Raw genomic sequence first — 13,726 nt, 5'->3', positions numbered from 1 at the left:
GCCTTTCCTCCCCCCCCTTTCCCTCCCCCCTCCCGCTCTAGGGCAGAGATCCCCTTCCTATCGCTCGGGGCCTTTCGTCTCTTTGGCTCGCCAGGGCTGGAGCGGCGAGAGCGAGCGGCAGAGGAGAGATGGTGGGCTTTCCTTTCCTTTCCTTTCCTTTCCTTTCCTTTCCTTCCCTTCCCTTCCCTTCCCTTTCCTTCCCTTCCCTTTCCTTTCCGTTAGAGAGCTACCTTCATGATTACAATGTGGAGTGGCCGACTGAGGCTGAAAGCACATTAGGTAGCACTTGAGACATGCAGGCAAATCCTGCTAAAGGGCTTTTCCCCCCCACTGGATCCGCGCTCCGCAAGCCTCTGCCGCTGGCAGGGCGCGGATCCAGCCGGCGGCAGAGGCTTGTGGAGCACGGATCCAGCCTCCGCCGGCGGCAGAGGCTTGCGGAGCGCGGATCCAGCCTCCGCCGGCATGCAGGAAAATCCTGCTAAAGGGCTTTTCCCCCCCACTGGATCCGCGCTCCGCAAGCCTCTGCCGGCGGCAGAGGCTTGCGGGGCGCGGATCCAGCCGGCGGCAGAGGCTTGTGGAGCACGGATCCAGCCTCCGCCGGCGGCAGAGGCTTGCGGGGCGCGGATCCAGCCGGCGGCAGAGGCTTGTGGAGTGCGGATCCAGCCTCCGCCGGCGGCAGAGGCTTGCGGAGCACGGTTCCAGCCTCCGCCGGCGGCAGAGGCTTGCGGAGCGCGGATCCAGCCGGCGGCAGAGGCTTGCGGAGCGCGGATCCAGCCGCCGGCGACAGAGGCTCGATCCGCTGTTCTGCAAGCCTCCGCCGCCGGTTAATACCCTGTATTCAGCTCTGGGAAGTGGGGGGAAGGGGGAGAGAGGGGGAGTTTGGGAGGAGGGGGAGGGGGAGCTCCACGGTGCAAAAATAAAGCCCTGCCGCTCTTCGCGTTGCTTGCCCGACTGGCTGTCACGGGACCGCACGGATCGCCTCGCTCCCACCGGCAGCTGATTCCTTCGAGTTTGGTCTCGAGCGATTTTGCATTTTCTCCAGTGCTGAAAGCCACTCGGCGGATCCCAGCCTCGGCTTATACTTGAGTCAAGAACTTTTTCCAGTTTTGGGGGGTAAAATTAGGGGTCTCGGCTTATACTCGAGTCGGCTTATACTCAAGTATATACGGTAGCTTTTACCTTAAAAAGATATGGTTTATTTTTTTAAAAAAAATAGTAATTATCAACTAGAGAATTTATTTTCCTTTTTCCCCTAGGAAAAACTGGGTTGTGGCTAAAATATACCAAAAGAGGGATATTTTTTTCCCCAGGAAGAGACACTGCAAAACTTTCTTTAGTCTTTACCTTTACCACAGTCACATCCAGACCAGATAAGTGGAGAATTGGGGCTGCGTTCTTTTCAAAAAGAGTCCTGGCTTTGCTAGAAAGGAAATAGTGCAGATAATGTAGGAGGCTTTTATTCAAATCAGTTGTGTTAAAGCAGAAATGTCAAATTCTTAATAATAATAATAAATGCAATGTGCAATATGTCCCTAGCAAAATGTAGCAGCCAAGGAAACCAAACAGAAGCCATCATCTAAGAGAACCGGTCTTGTTTTATCAGTTAAACCCAGTAGCTATTTGACATTTCTTTTTATATGTAAAATGAGTCATCCGTCTATAGCTCTAAAATCCCTGTAATTCACACTTCCCATCAATAAAAACAAATCTGTGGGAAAGGAGATTAACAAAGAAATGATGACACCAAACCATACATACTTAATTTATTAAATTATGGTTTTATCTTGTCCTAAGAGTATCTTACCTTTTGGCACCAGGGACCGGTTCTGTGGAGAAAGGTTTTTCCACGGACCGGAGAGTGCGTGGTTTTGTCTGCTGCCTGCATCCCACAGATGGGGCTTTGCTTGTTTGTGCAGACTGGCTGTTGGCATGCCGCGGCCCAGTACAGGTCCACGGACTGGGGATTGAGGACCCCTGTCTTAGAGAATCAGTTTCACGTAGTAGTTAAAGCATCAGGCTTGAAACTGGGAGATTGTGAGTTCTAGTCCTGTCTTAGGCACAAAGCCATCTAGGTGACCTTGGGCTAGTCACTTTCTCTCATACCTAGGAAGGTGACAATAGCAAACCACTTATGAAAAACCTTACCAAGAAAGCTGGAGGGGTTGAATGGAAGAAAACAAAAGTGCATCTTAGGACACCATATCTGCTCCTTCACTTCCTCTCCCCAAAGTCCACACAATTTTATCCTAGTAAACTTCTTGATGGGAGATAAGATAAGCAAACAGAGTGAATGCCCAAAGTCATCCAGTAATCTTCCTATATAAGCCGGGATTTGAATGTGGATCTTCCTAGTCCTAAAACAATACCCTCTCTGTGTTACTGTACTACTTTTCATTAGTTTAAAATGAAGATTAGATACTCTTAAATATGATGATGTGAGGCGTCTCTCCTATTCTTAAGAAGTTAGGTTAAATTTTCAGTTTAGCTAAGTAGACAATCTATTAAATGTCAATCACAGGGGCGATACAGATAACACAGATGTGGGATGTGCACAATGTATAGCCCACTTAAATTTTTGCTGAAGCTTCAGAACAAAATTTAGAGTTCTCCCCATTTTCATTGTCTTTTAACTAATTGGTTGGGAAGGATCTTGGCACATTTTAGTCGCCAAATGCTAAAACCAGTCATATTAGAAAAGGCAACGAAGACCAGAATTGGTGTCCTAATAAAATCTTTCTGCTGACACCAGTCCCTCTTTGAGAAAGAGGGGCAATTCAGAAATGCAAAAAATAACTAACTCTTATCATTTTATCTAGTCTTATCGTAAGACTCCTGCACAGATGCCTCATTAAAATACCTTTTGCAGGTAATCCTTGCCTTACAACTTTTCATTTAGGGGTCATTCAAAGTTACAATGGCACTGAAAAATATGACTTACAGCCAGTCCTCACACTTATAACCATTGCACCATTCCCCACAGTCATGTGATCAGAATTTGAATGCTTGGCAAACCAGCATGTATTTATGATGTTTGCAGTTCCTGGGGGTCAATCCCAGGATCACCATTTGCAATCCTGCCAGCTAGGTTCCAACAAGTCAAGTCAATGGCAAAAGCCAGATTCTCTTAATGATTCACCAGATCTGGCCACATGATTCACTTAGCAACTGCACTGATTCTGATTTATTTAACTTGTTAACAAACTTTTGAGATGAGTTGGGCATACCTTTCTCGCTACAGTTCTGACTCAAAAACATAAACACCTTCCATGTAGCAAAAAGCTAGAAAAAAATTACAGAAATCTTGCATTCTTGCCAATACCAACAGCTACCAATGCCCAAATTTTCTGAGTTTGTTTCTCATATCCAGTACAGAATGCGAGTACTGAGTTTATAAGAAATGTGTCGAGCCCTTCGGGCTCGACATACTTACCGGGAGAGGGATTCAGCCGCAGCCCGCAGCCCTCAGCAACAGCCGCAGCCGCGCCCGACAGCTGATCAGCGGCCGTCAAAGACTCCGGGCGTCCCGCAGACCCCAGCTGACCGGCGGGCGAGCGGGCACGCAACGCCGAGAGCCCAGCCACGCCCACACTCATCAGCTGTCCAGCGGGCGAGCAGCCGTGCGACGCCGAGAGCCCAGCCGCGCCCACGCCCTCCAGCTGTCTGGCGGACGAGCGCCGGACCCGCGGCCGTGCTGCGAGCTGAGAGGCGGGGGAGGGCGGTCGTGAGTGGCTGCAGGGAGGCTACGCCGGGGCAGCCAGCCGGGAGACGGTCCGCGCCGGCAAAATCAGCTGACAGGCGGGCGGAAACTGTTACCGGGGCCCGTGTCGTTCAAGCAGCTGAGAGGCGGCCAGGGATGGCTGCTGACGGTCGCGCAGCTCGGTCAGCTGAGCGACGGCCCAGAACAGCTACAGATGCCCGCGGAAGCAGCACAACACTTTCTGGAGCTGACGATGGCCTGGCGGTTGGTGCTAGGGGCGATGGTCTTACGGACCCGGTGGCTGTTACTGCGGGCACGCCGGCAGCAACGCGGGGTGCTGAACAGCTGCGCCCGGACCTTGGGGGCTGCCAGGGGGTCATGGGTGTGGCGCGGGGAGATGCAGTGGTGGCGGGGAGCACGCTCAGGATGTTAGGTGGGGGGTGGGCGTGTACTTACCTTCACGCTGGGAAGCACGGTGCCGGTGGAGGGAGCTGGGCGTGGGTTGAAGGAGTAGGGGGGTGGAGTATTTACGCAGGCCAGGCGGATGCTGGTCTGCACGGGGGAGGGGTGGGGCCTAGGGGTGGGGCTGCTACCTAGTTACAGGTATGGAATAAAAGGTGCGTTGAGGGCGTGTGGCTCTCAACGCTGACTTTATTAATGCTTGGAGATCCTGATATTAAAGGTGCTCTCTGCAGTCATCCGTGCTTCGTCGTGGTTTTTCCTGAGTGCCTGTATTTCCCCGGCGGAGACGAGGTTTTGACAAAATGTTTATAAACTCCAGATTTCTTTCTTGTACTTGCCCTGTTTCAAAGGATGACTATGAAATTCAGTGGTAGTCTGTCGTATAGATAAATTGGTAAGAAAAACGTCTGCTAGTACAGGAACATTGGGACAAGTCAGCATCTCGAATACTGACTGAGAGGTCTATGGTACTTTCCCATGCATAATTATCTAGGGTATCATTCCTATCATTCAAAGAGAAGATCTTGAATATTTTTTCAGACTTTCTGGGAGAGATCTCAGGTTTCTCTGTGTAAAGCTACAGAACCTGCAATAAAAGTGACAGTCTAATCACTTATGTACTTGCTGGGTTGATTTGTTTTGAGAAGCAAACTAACTCATTGTGGAACACCAGCATTAGATCTTTTTTATTAGCAGGAAGGTGAGGGAAACAGGAAACTATATTTTCCCAACAAAAACATTAACAGCTACTAGACAGAATTGATGGAGAGGCATTGTCACAGCCAACTGAATCTCCAGGGCAGAAAAGTAGACTACAAAAGAGGTATGGAAGATGCTGAAGAAGAAGAAAAAAGATGGGAAGAGAAATTCAGCTAGTTCTGATTCCCAAGTGAAAAGGAAGTGAGTGGAAACAAAACCTACCCTTGCATGTAATGGCCAGACTCAGCTAGAAATTATTCTGATGGGGTGTCTGCACAGATGCAATACCCTTGTGCGTGATTCACAGAGATTGTGATGAAAAATCATTGTTATACATTTGTGTTTGGCAACAGTAGGAAACACAAGGCTAAATAAGGCTAAATGAAGAGGGGGGAAAAAAACTAAAGGGAAAAAAAACAGTCACAACTTTGGAAACTTCTGCAGACTTGTTGGATAAGAGAGGGCATTCCAGAAGTACAGTATGTCAGCAAAAAACTAACCAAGGTACCATAAACCTTCATGTAATGAATGTATGGATTGATTCTTAAAACACTTATAACCCGAAGGAGAGCTAAGTTGGTAGGATGCAGGCAGACAGCTCATGAACCAAAATAGAGAATCAATCAGGAAGACAGCAATTTAGGTGCCTGTAATATAATACAACGGATTCATGGAATACTTAATCAAGAGAAACAAAGCCTTTCTGGAAAGCTGGGAAACAACTGAAGAATACAGTAAAGAAGGCTTGAATATAGCGTTTTTTTACTTGCGTGTTCCTTATGGTGAGTCACTCATTCAGCTGCCAAGAGACTATATTATCTTTCTTCAAACTCACTTGCATAGAAATAGCCACTTTATATGACTGAGAGATTCTTAGGTTTAGGGATAGAAATGTTTAGAGCGATTGTATTTGCATAATTTATTTTTCTTATTCTGCTACTGCATTTACATAATCTTTTTTTGATTGTTCTGCTATTGCATTTACATGATTTATTTTTGGTTATCCCTGCTGCGGAAAAAAACTCCAAAAGATATATAGTTTCCAAGAATATTATTCCATTCAGAGCCCTAAATGAATGTTATACAATGGCAGTTTAGAAATGGTTTAATTATATGAAAATAAAGAAACAAAAAAAACCCCAGGAGGATCTGTAGTGAAAACTTATGAATAAACCAGGCAAATTTTGACTTCAGAAATATTTTTCAGTCAACCTATTTATTTTTAAGTCGTACTTTCTACATCTTTTACAATGATAATCTTGATGACAACCTGGACTGTGTGGGCATTTAATTTTATACAGAGCCAATAAATTAAAATAGATAACCAGTGGATCCAAGATTACAGATGGCCATGTACTACCAGGTGCTTGATCTCAGAGCTCCCAGGGTGCCTTTGGACCAATCACTATCTCCCAACCTAACTCATGCCATTGATCTATTGTTGGGATAAAATTAGTGTAGACACCCAAATTACCTTGTAGTTTCAGAGAGAAAAAGAGGGACATAAAGACAATCAGTCAATCAATCTGCTGGAAAATAGACAAAACTGGCAAACTGTAGAACAAAACCAGAAGTCTGAGCAGTGGTGGCCAAGAAAATATGAGCCCAGAGAAAAAAGCTGCTTTGTCCGAGTTTGTACAATCACAGAATATGATAAGTATGATTTTGAATCCGGCTCCTAGCTATGTCGTTTCAAATTATATTTGGGTTTACATCCACAAAGGAATAATTCTCTAGAATGTAATGGACTGTTTTTCCCTTGTTGATCACAAATAAAGATATTGATATTCTAAAAGCTAGGAAATCAGAAGAACTATCTGAGCCCTATCAATTCATTTGCTATGAAGGAGTTCTTTGCTTACATAGAAGTTTTCTAAAATCTTCTATAGATAATCCTTGGTGAACAATTGTTATTGGGCCTGGAATTTCCATCAATAAGCAATAGGGTCATAAAGTGCAATGTCATGTGACTATATTGCTTAGCGACAGCAAATCCCAGACATCCTCATTGAGCTGTTAAGCAATTACTGCAGGTCATTAAGTGAGGAGCTTCTAACCCTGTCAGCTTCCAATAAAGTCATTGGGGAAGCTGGCAGGAAGTTGCAAGTCCATAATGTAAGCAAGCTGATGAGTGGGTAAAATGGCTGCTGCAATGTGCCATGAGTGCAACTGGAGCAGAGATGGGTGCTGCCGGGGGTGGGAGGATGCGCAAGCAGCTGCTATGGCTCCACATAAGCACAGCTGGGCCAGGAGTGGCTCCTTTTTCAAACTATCTCTTAAATGAATTGGGCCTTCTTCCCCCCCCAAAAAAAAATTGTGCAAGTGTAACAGGAGAAAAAACAGCAACATTTCCAGCAGTGGAGAAAATAATTATAATCCCACTTATTAAGGAAGAACAATCAGTTTTTGCACAAGGGGCTCTTTGGAAGTAGTCTAAGACAGGGGTCTGCAACCTTGACAACTTTAAGACTTGTGGGCTTCAGCTCCCAGCTGAGGAATTCTGGGAGCTGAAGTCCATAAGTCTTAAAGTTGTCAAGGTTGCAGACCTCTGGTCTAAGAAAAGAGACTGAATATTTGTGGCATACCCATTTTGTATGGAATAATATTTGGAGTGTTATTATATGACATGCTATATTTATGTCTTGGTTATCCAACAATCCTAACCAATTATCCTGCAAGTAGCATACATAATCAGTTCTCTGAAGTTGTGTACCCACACTTTTTGTGTCGTGCAAAATAAAAAAAAGACTCTGGAACAAGCCAGGTTGCCTTGGATTACATGATATAGGAAGCTTGACTAAGTAACTCATAGGCAGTTCACTTGTCATTTTCACTCATGACCATACTCAGAAGGTAGAACACAGAATATAGAATAATGGTGTTGAAAGGGACCTTGGAGATCTTCTAGTGTCCAGCTCCCTGGTCAAGACCCTCTACCATTCCAGATGAATGGCTGTCAGGTCTCTTGTTGAAAACCTCCAGTGATGGAGCACCCACAACTTCTAGTGACAAGCCATTCCACTAATTAATTGTTCTCACTGGCAAGAGTAGGAAATTCCTCTTTAGTTCTAGGTTGGATACTTTGGAGAATAGGTCAAACCCCTCTTCTCTGTAACAGCCACTCAAATACTATGTTATCATATCACCCCTAGTCCTTCATTTTGTAACATTAGACATACCTAGTTCCTCAATTGTTCGTCATATGGTTTAAAAATTAGGAAAACCAACAAAAATAAAGAATCATACCCTTTACAAGCTGCAGGGTTGAGAAATACTGTTGCTTTCTTTATCTGCATATTGGAAGGAATAATTTGGTTGCCCCATACCTAATAATAAAGAGAAAGTGATGGTTTACTGTTTCAGAATAATTAGTATTTTTCATCTGGATATTGAAAAATAATACTCTATTTTGGTAATTATTGCATACCTTCCCACTGAAAGGAACAAACTTAAAGAAACTTGCAACAGGCAACTTCTAAAAGTGCCTCAGATATTCTGAATTCTAAACCCCTAGCTAAGTAACACAGATGTTTTTATTTTCAATACTCAAAACCAGGTGAAATTTTACAAATATTAGGGGATAAAAACGAAGCAATGTGAGCCACTATGGTCCTAGTCATTAATAAAAGTATTAATTAGCCACGGATTTGGGATTTTGTTCACCCATGGATCAACCCAACTGTAACTGCTTTTAATCTTTAAGGTGTTTGTTCAAGATATCATATTCAACTTTAATTTATATCTCTCTGAGGGGGGTACTTAAATTTGATAAATATGAGGGAAATTCAGAAATAAACCTCCATTTGGTTATCAATGACACTCACAGATATAGAACTTTTATTATACACATTAGAAAACTACAATATTACATTACTTTTCGACATAATCGCCATTCAAATTGAGGCACTTGTCATAACGTCTTACAAGGTTTGAAATTCCTTAGAAGTAGTCGCTTGGCACTAAATCTGGGCTCTGGGGGGGGCGTTGATCAAAAACATCCCAACGGAACTGCTTCAAAAGTTCTTGGGTGCATCTAGCGGTGTGCAGGCGAGCATTACCGTGAACCAACACACCGGAAGTGGTGCCAATCCCGCCAAATGTGAAGATGCCAAAGGAGTACTGCTAGGGAAGTTCATGGAGCCTGGTTCGACCATCAATTCAGAAGTCTACTGTGAAATATTACGAAACGAGCCATCCATAACAAGCGTCAGGGCATGCTAACTTCCGGTATGGGGTTGGTTCACGATAATGCTCGCCCGCACACCACTACACACACCCAAGAATGTTTGAAGCAGTTCCGTTGGGATGTTTTTGATCACACCCTCCTATAGCCTAGATGTGGCGTCGAGCGACTACTACTAAGGAATTGCCCTCGTAAATTAAAATAAATAAAGCATTATGGCTGTCATGCATGTGGGTCTGTAAAGGTCTTTATAACTCACACAGATGCAATTAACTGGAATGTGAATCTTACAAATTTTATTAATTTATGGTTGTACTACTGTAGCTATCCCCATGTTGTGCCCTCGCGATGTGATGTGGATTTTGTACTTCTTGGGAACTGAAGTCCTAGAACATCTAGAGGAGATAAGGTTTATGAAGAGACAGATTTCCTGTGATCGATCTCTCCTACTACGATGCAAAGTATGCAATAAAGCTAACCCCCTGGAAATTAAACTGCTATCAATGACCAATGAATATTTCTCAGTTTTTGTTGTAATGAGATACAAAATGAAGCACCCGTAAGATCTTTGAAACTTTTATACATATTTTTCCCCCAAAAGAGCATTTATGAAGATTACTGAGACTATTAGAACAGAGAAAGATAGAAACCTGATAGAACAAAGATGAGAATCACATTCTATTTATTTTATTCAATGGGAACAAGAAAACAGAAGGTAGCTGAGAGCTAATGATTAAGCATGGCAAACAAAAGAGAAAATCGAACAGGCATGTTACCTGAAGAAGAGATGGAAAAAGTAAGTAATTATCCCTACCACTTTTGATTTCTTGAGGAAAAAAGTAAAAACTACGTTCTACATTCACAATACTCTTGATTTCTTACAGTTGTTAAAAAGATGGAACATCCACAACACGGGTAGCCCTAAATGTACAAAGATTCAGATTAGCTTTCTAGACCACGGGTCGGCAAGCCGCGGCTCCCAGCCGCCCGGTGCGCGCGCAGCTCTTCGAACGGGCAGTGGTGCGCGCGCACCTCTCCAAATGGAGAGTGGCACCGCCCATTCCGAGAGGTGCGCGCGCACCTCTCCGAACGAGCGGAGGTGCGCGTGCACCTCTCCAAACCTTTGGAGAGGTGCGCACGCACCTCCGCGTGAACGGGCAGCGGCGCCACTCTTTGGGAAAGCTGCCGCGGCCCATTTGCAAGCTCTGCAAACGGGCCGCGGCAGCTTTCCCAACAAGCGGGCGCTGCCCGTTCTGAGAGGTGCACGCGCACCTCTCGGAATGAGCGGAGGTGCACGCGCACCTCTCGGAATGAGCGGAGGTGCACGCGCACCTCCGCACGAACGGGCAGCAGCGCCGCTCTTTGGGAAAGCTGCCGCAGCCCGTTTACAGAGCTGCCGCCTTCCTCCAAAGGCGGTAGCTCTGCAAATGGGCCGTCGCCGTTACGCAACCGGTTCCATCATACATTAAAAAATGGCAACTGCGCGCGTCCGCGCATGCACAAGAAAAACATTTTGCGCATGCGCAAAACGTTTTTTGTGCATGCGCGTGCATAGACGCACACACACGGCTCCCACTTTTTTGTGTGTGTGATGGAACCGGTTCCCAGTGGCTCTTTTCCTTTTTCAGGTTGCCGACCCCTGTTCTAGACAAATACAATGTGAAAAAAAATAATAAAAGGGAGAAACCCTAACACAACTGGAATCTGCAGAAGACACAGCCTAAAATGTATCTTACTTTACCATACACACTGCAGACAGAGGCATAACAATAATAATGTATTAAGATAGTATGCCGCCAACCTCTCTCAATGACTTTGGGTGGTTCAAAGAAACTATTGTACCCTTAAATCAATAAAAGATAAAAGTTGGCAAGCACAATGAAGTGAGGAATCTCACTGTCATGCCTCCATCGGAGCCTGAATCTGCTGAGGAAAATGAGCTGGACCCTATGGAGGTCCAGAGAGAGATGTCTGTGGTTTCAGAGGACTGTGGGGAACAGTAGGCTGAGGCAGGCCAGGGCCTTTCAGGATTGGGACAGGATGAACATGAAAGACAGAGCTCAGGCGATGAGCAAGGGCTACCCCCTACTGATCCTAGAGCTCAGAGAGTGGAGAGAAGGAGGGAACAACACAAGCAGGCTCAACTACTCAGGAGGAGCATCCCCCCGCCCCTCTCCACAAGGCACACCTGGAGACTGAGACTGTGGTGAGAGGCGTTTGTCTGGAAGAAACGCTGATTTCTTGGAGTTTTGTGTGCTGTTGCTGATCTTGGAAACAACTCTCTGATCTCTTCTTTGGAGTTTTGATTTCTGCTTGGAAACCCTGAAACTCTGACCACTGGACTGGCTGACAAACTTGATTTGTGTTCAAAGACCTCGGATTGTATCTTGGCTTCTCTTCTGAAACTGCTCAGGCAAGCCTGTATTTCCACAAACTCGTTAGATTTTGGATGTATGTTTCATTCCTTGTTATCTACGTGGCCTTCAGTAAATTACTCTTCTAAGCTGACTGTATGTGAAACTACTTGCAGCCAGAGGCTGCTGAAGGTGTGTGTGTCTTACTTTGTTTGGGGGTTTGCCAGAAACGTGGGAGCATTTGGGGAACACTGGAGCAAATAAAGGGCGGTTTGAACTGCCAGTTGACTGTTTTGCCTCTGTGCTGTGCCCTGGGTCATCACACTTACTGTCCCTTGCTGAAGGCCTTGTTGATTGCTCTTTTAAACAACAGCAAAGTAGGGGCCATCTGGATTTGTGGGGGAGGGAACCTTTTTCTATGAGGCAATCCTACTACAGAGAAATCTACATCTAGAAATGTAATAAGCTCATAGTAGCTACCTCTCATTCAACTAGTGTCACCAATATTCATCACCAACTATAGGGGAAACTGAGAAAAGGACAAAGTGCAACTTTGTGCAACAGCTATTTTTATATTAACAAAGGTAGAGATTTGTTAATATCAAGGTTACTATCAACTGTAAGGTAAAGGTAAAGGTAAAGGTTCCCCCACACGTGTGCTAGTCGTTTCCAACTCTAGGGGCCGGTGCTCATCTCCGTTTCAAAGCCGAAGAGCCAGCGCTTGTCCGAGGACGTCTCCGTGGTCATGTGGCCGGCATAACTAGATGCCAAAGGCGCACGGAACGCTGTTACCTTCCCACCATAGTGGTCCCTATTTTTCTACTTGCATTTTTATGTGCTTTCGAACTGCTAGGTTGGCAGAAGCTGGGACGAGTAACAGGCGCTCACTCTGTTACGCAGCACTCGGGATTCGACCCGCCAAACTGCCGACCTTCAGATCGACAAGCTCAGCGTCCTAACCCACTGAGCCACCGCGTCCCTTCTATCAACTGTACTGAGTACCAATAGCCTAAAAAATATCAGTTCCCCCAAATGCCTATGAAGGCATACCCTTCTCAATTATCACAAATACCTGGAAGCTCTTCACCACTGATTTACGCTTTGCAGAATTTGAGATATAATTAGGTGCAAAGCCTAAGCTCTGCAAGAAGAAGAAAGCAGTGCTTGTAGTATTTGAGCAACTGAATACTGACATCCCTGTTGATAGGCTACTCACGTAGAACGGACCCACTGGGAGAATCTCCAGAATCCTGTACAAGTGAGATAAGGAGGGAATTTTAATCTAATTTGATCTTATTAAATGGTATTACCTGGGCTTCTTGGCATGCAGCTCTCCTTAGCAGGTTATCACTGTAACAGGGGAAGAAGAGAAAAGACAAAAAAATAGATATTAAATAAGCTAAATTTAGAGAAGGGAGATATATGCATGCATTTTAAAAAGGATTTCTGCTTTGGCAGACATAAATCTTAAATCAAAACTTTTCAGAGGGACTATGGATTAGGAATGCATACCATTTCCACAATCCTAATCTTGATAATATGATATTTGCTATTAATTTCTGTAGTTACAAATTTATTAAAAGCATATTGTGACCCCTGCACTAGACTACATGGTGGATTAATGTTTTATCCACAGCAGCGATCAAAGTAACAAAATTCTCCATTATGTAAATAAATATTATGGGTTTTGGGTTTTTTTAAAAAAACGTCTCCATAAACTGCACAGCTGGCCAGAAAATTTGGCCATTTTTTCCTGACACAAAAGCTGGTGATGTATAGCATCAGAACCACTGTTCCTTTTTTTATTTTTGCTATCCCCCCCACTTCCTTCAACCTGTACAAATATACACAAAACAGCACACTAGGCATTCTGAATTTGAATTTCTGAAATTAGGCATATGCTAACTCTCTCTACTTCTCCTAACATTTACCAAGGAGAAGGATGTCAAGAGATTAGCATACATTTGCTTTCATTAAGAAGTTTCATGACTAAATGGTGTGCAGGGAAGGCATACTCTGGGCGGGGGGGGGGGAACGGGAGACAGTGAGCCAAATTTAAAGATTTAGTGTGTTGCATGCTTGGACAGCAAGTTTCACGCTTCAGCTAAAGCAACCTGGTTTTGTAGAGGTTGATATAATGGAATTTACTTTCTCTGTCTATCTTGAAGGCATGTTTTCTCTACTTCCCCATTTGCTGGAAGCAACAGTGATAATTAGATGGTAAATTTAATAAACAAACAAATGGAAATTTACTCCTTCTGTTTTTAAATATTTTAGTTGTAATTTTATTGTGCTGAACCAATTATTTTTCTATCTTCATGGTTTTGGATG

General features: G+C 44.5%; 1 protein-coding gene across 2 annotated transcripts in view; it reads right to left on the bottom strand.

The window, feature by feature from the left end:
• Positions 1-13,726, bottom strand: part of AGK (acylglycerol kinase) — a 56,895-nt gene that overhangs the window by 37,028 nt on the left and 6,141 nt on the right. For both annotated transcript variants that reach the window (XM_081330763.1, XM_081330762.1), the window contains exons 2-4: positions 12,706-12,745; positions 8,105-8,184; positions 1,345-1,420 (exon numbers count right to left, since the gene is read on the bottom strand). In XM_081330763.1, coding sequence (XP_081186889.1) covers positions 1,345-1,420; positions 8,105-8,184; positions 12,706-12,745 — 196 coding nt within the window. The remainder of the gene's footprint in view (positions 1-1,344; positions 1,421-8,104; positions 8,185-12,705; positions 12,746-13,726) is intronic.

Source organism: Vipera berus (assembly GCF_964194415.1).
Source record: "Vipera berus genome assembly, chromosome: 6".
Classification (NCBI taxonomy): Eukaryota; Metazoa; Chordata; class Lepidosauria; order Squamata; family Viperidae; genus Vipera; species Vipera berus.
Note: the sequence above shows the minus strand (reverse complement) of the source record. Positions and strands in the feature narration are given on the sequence as shown.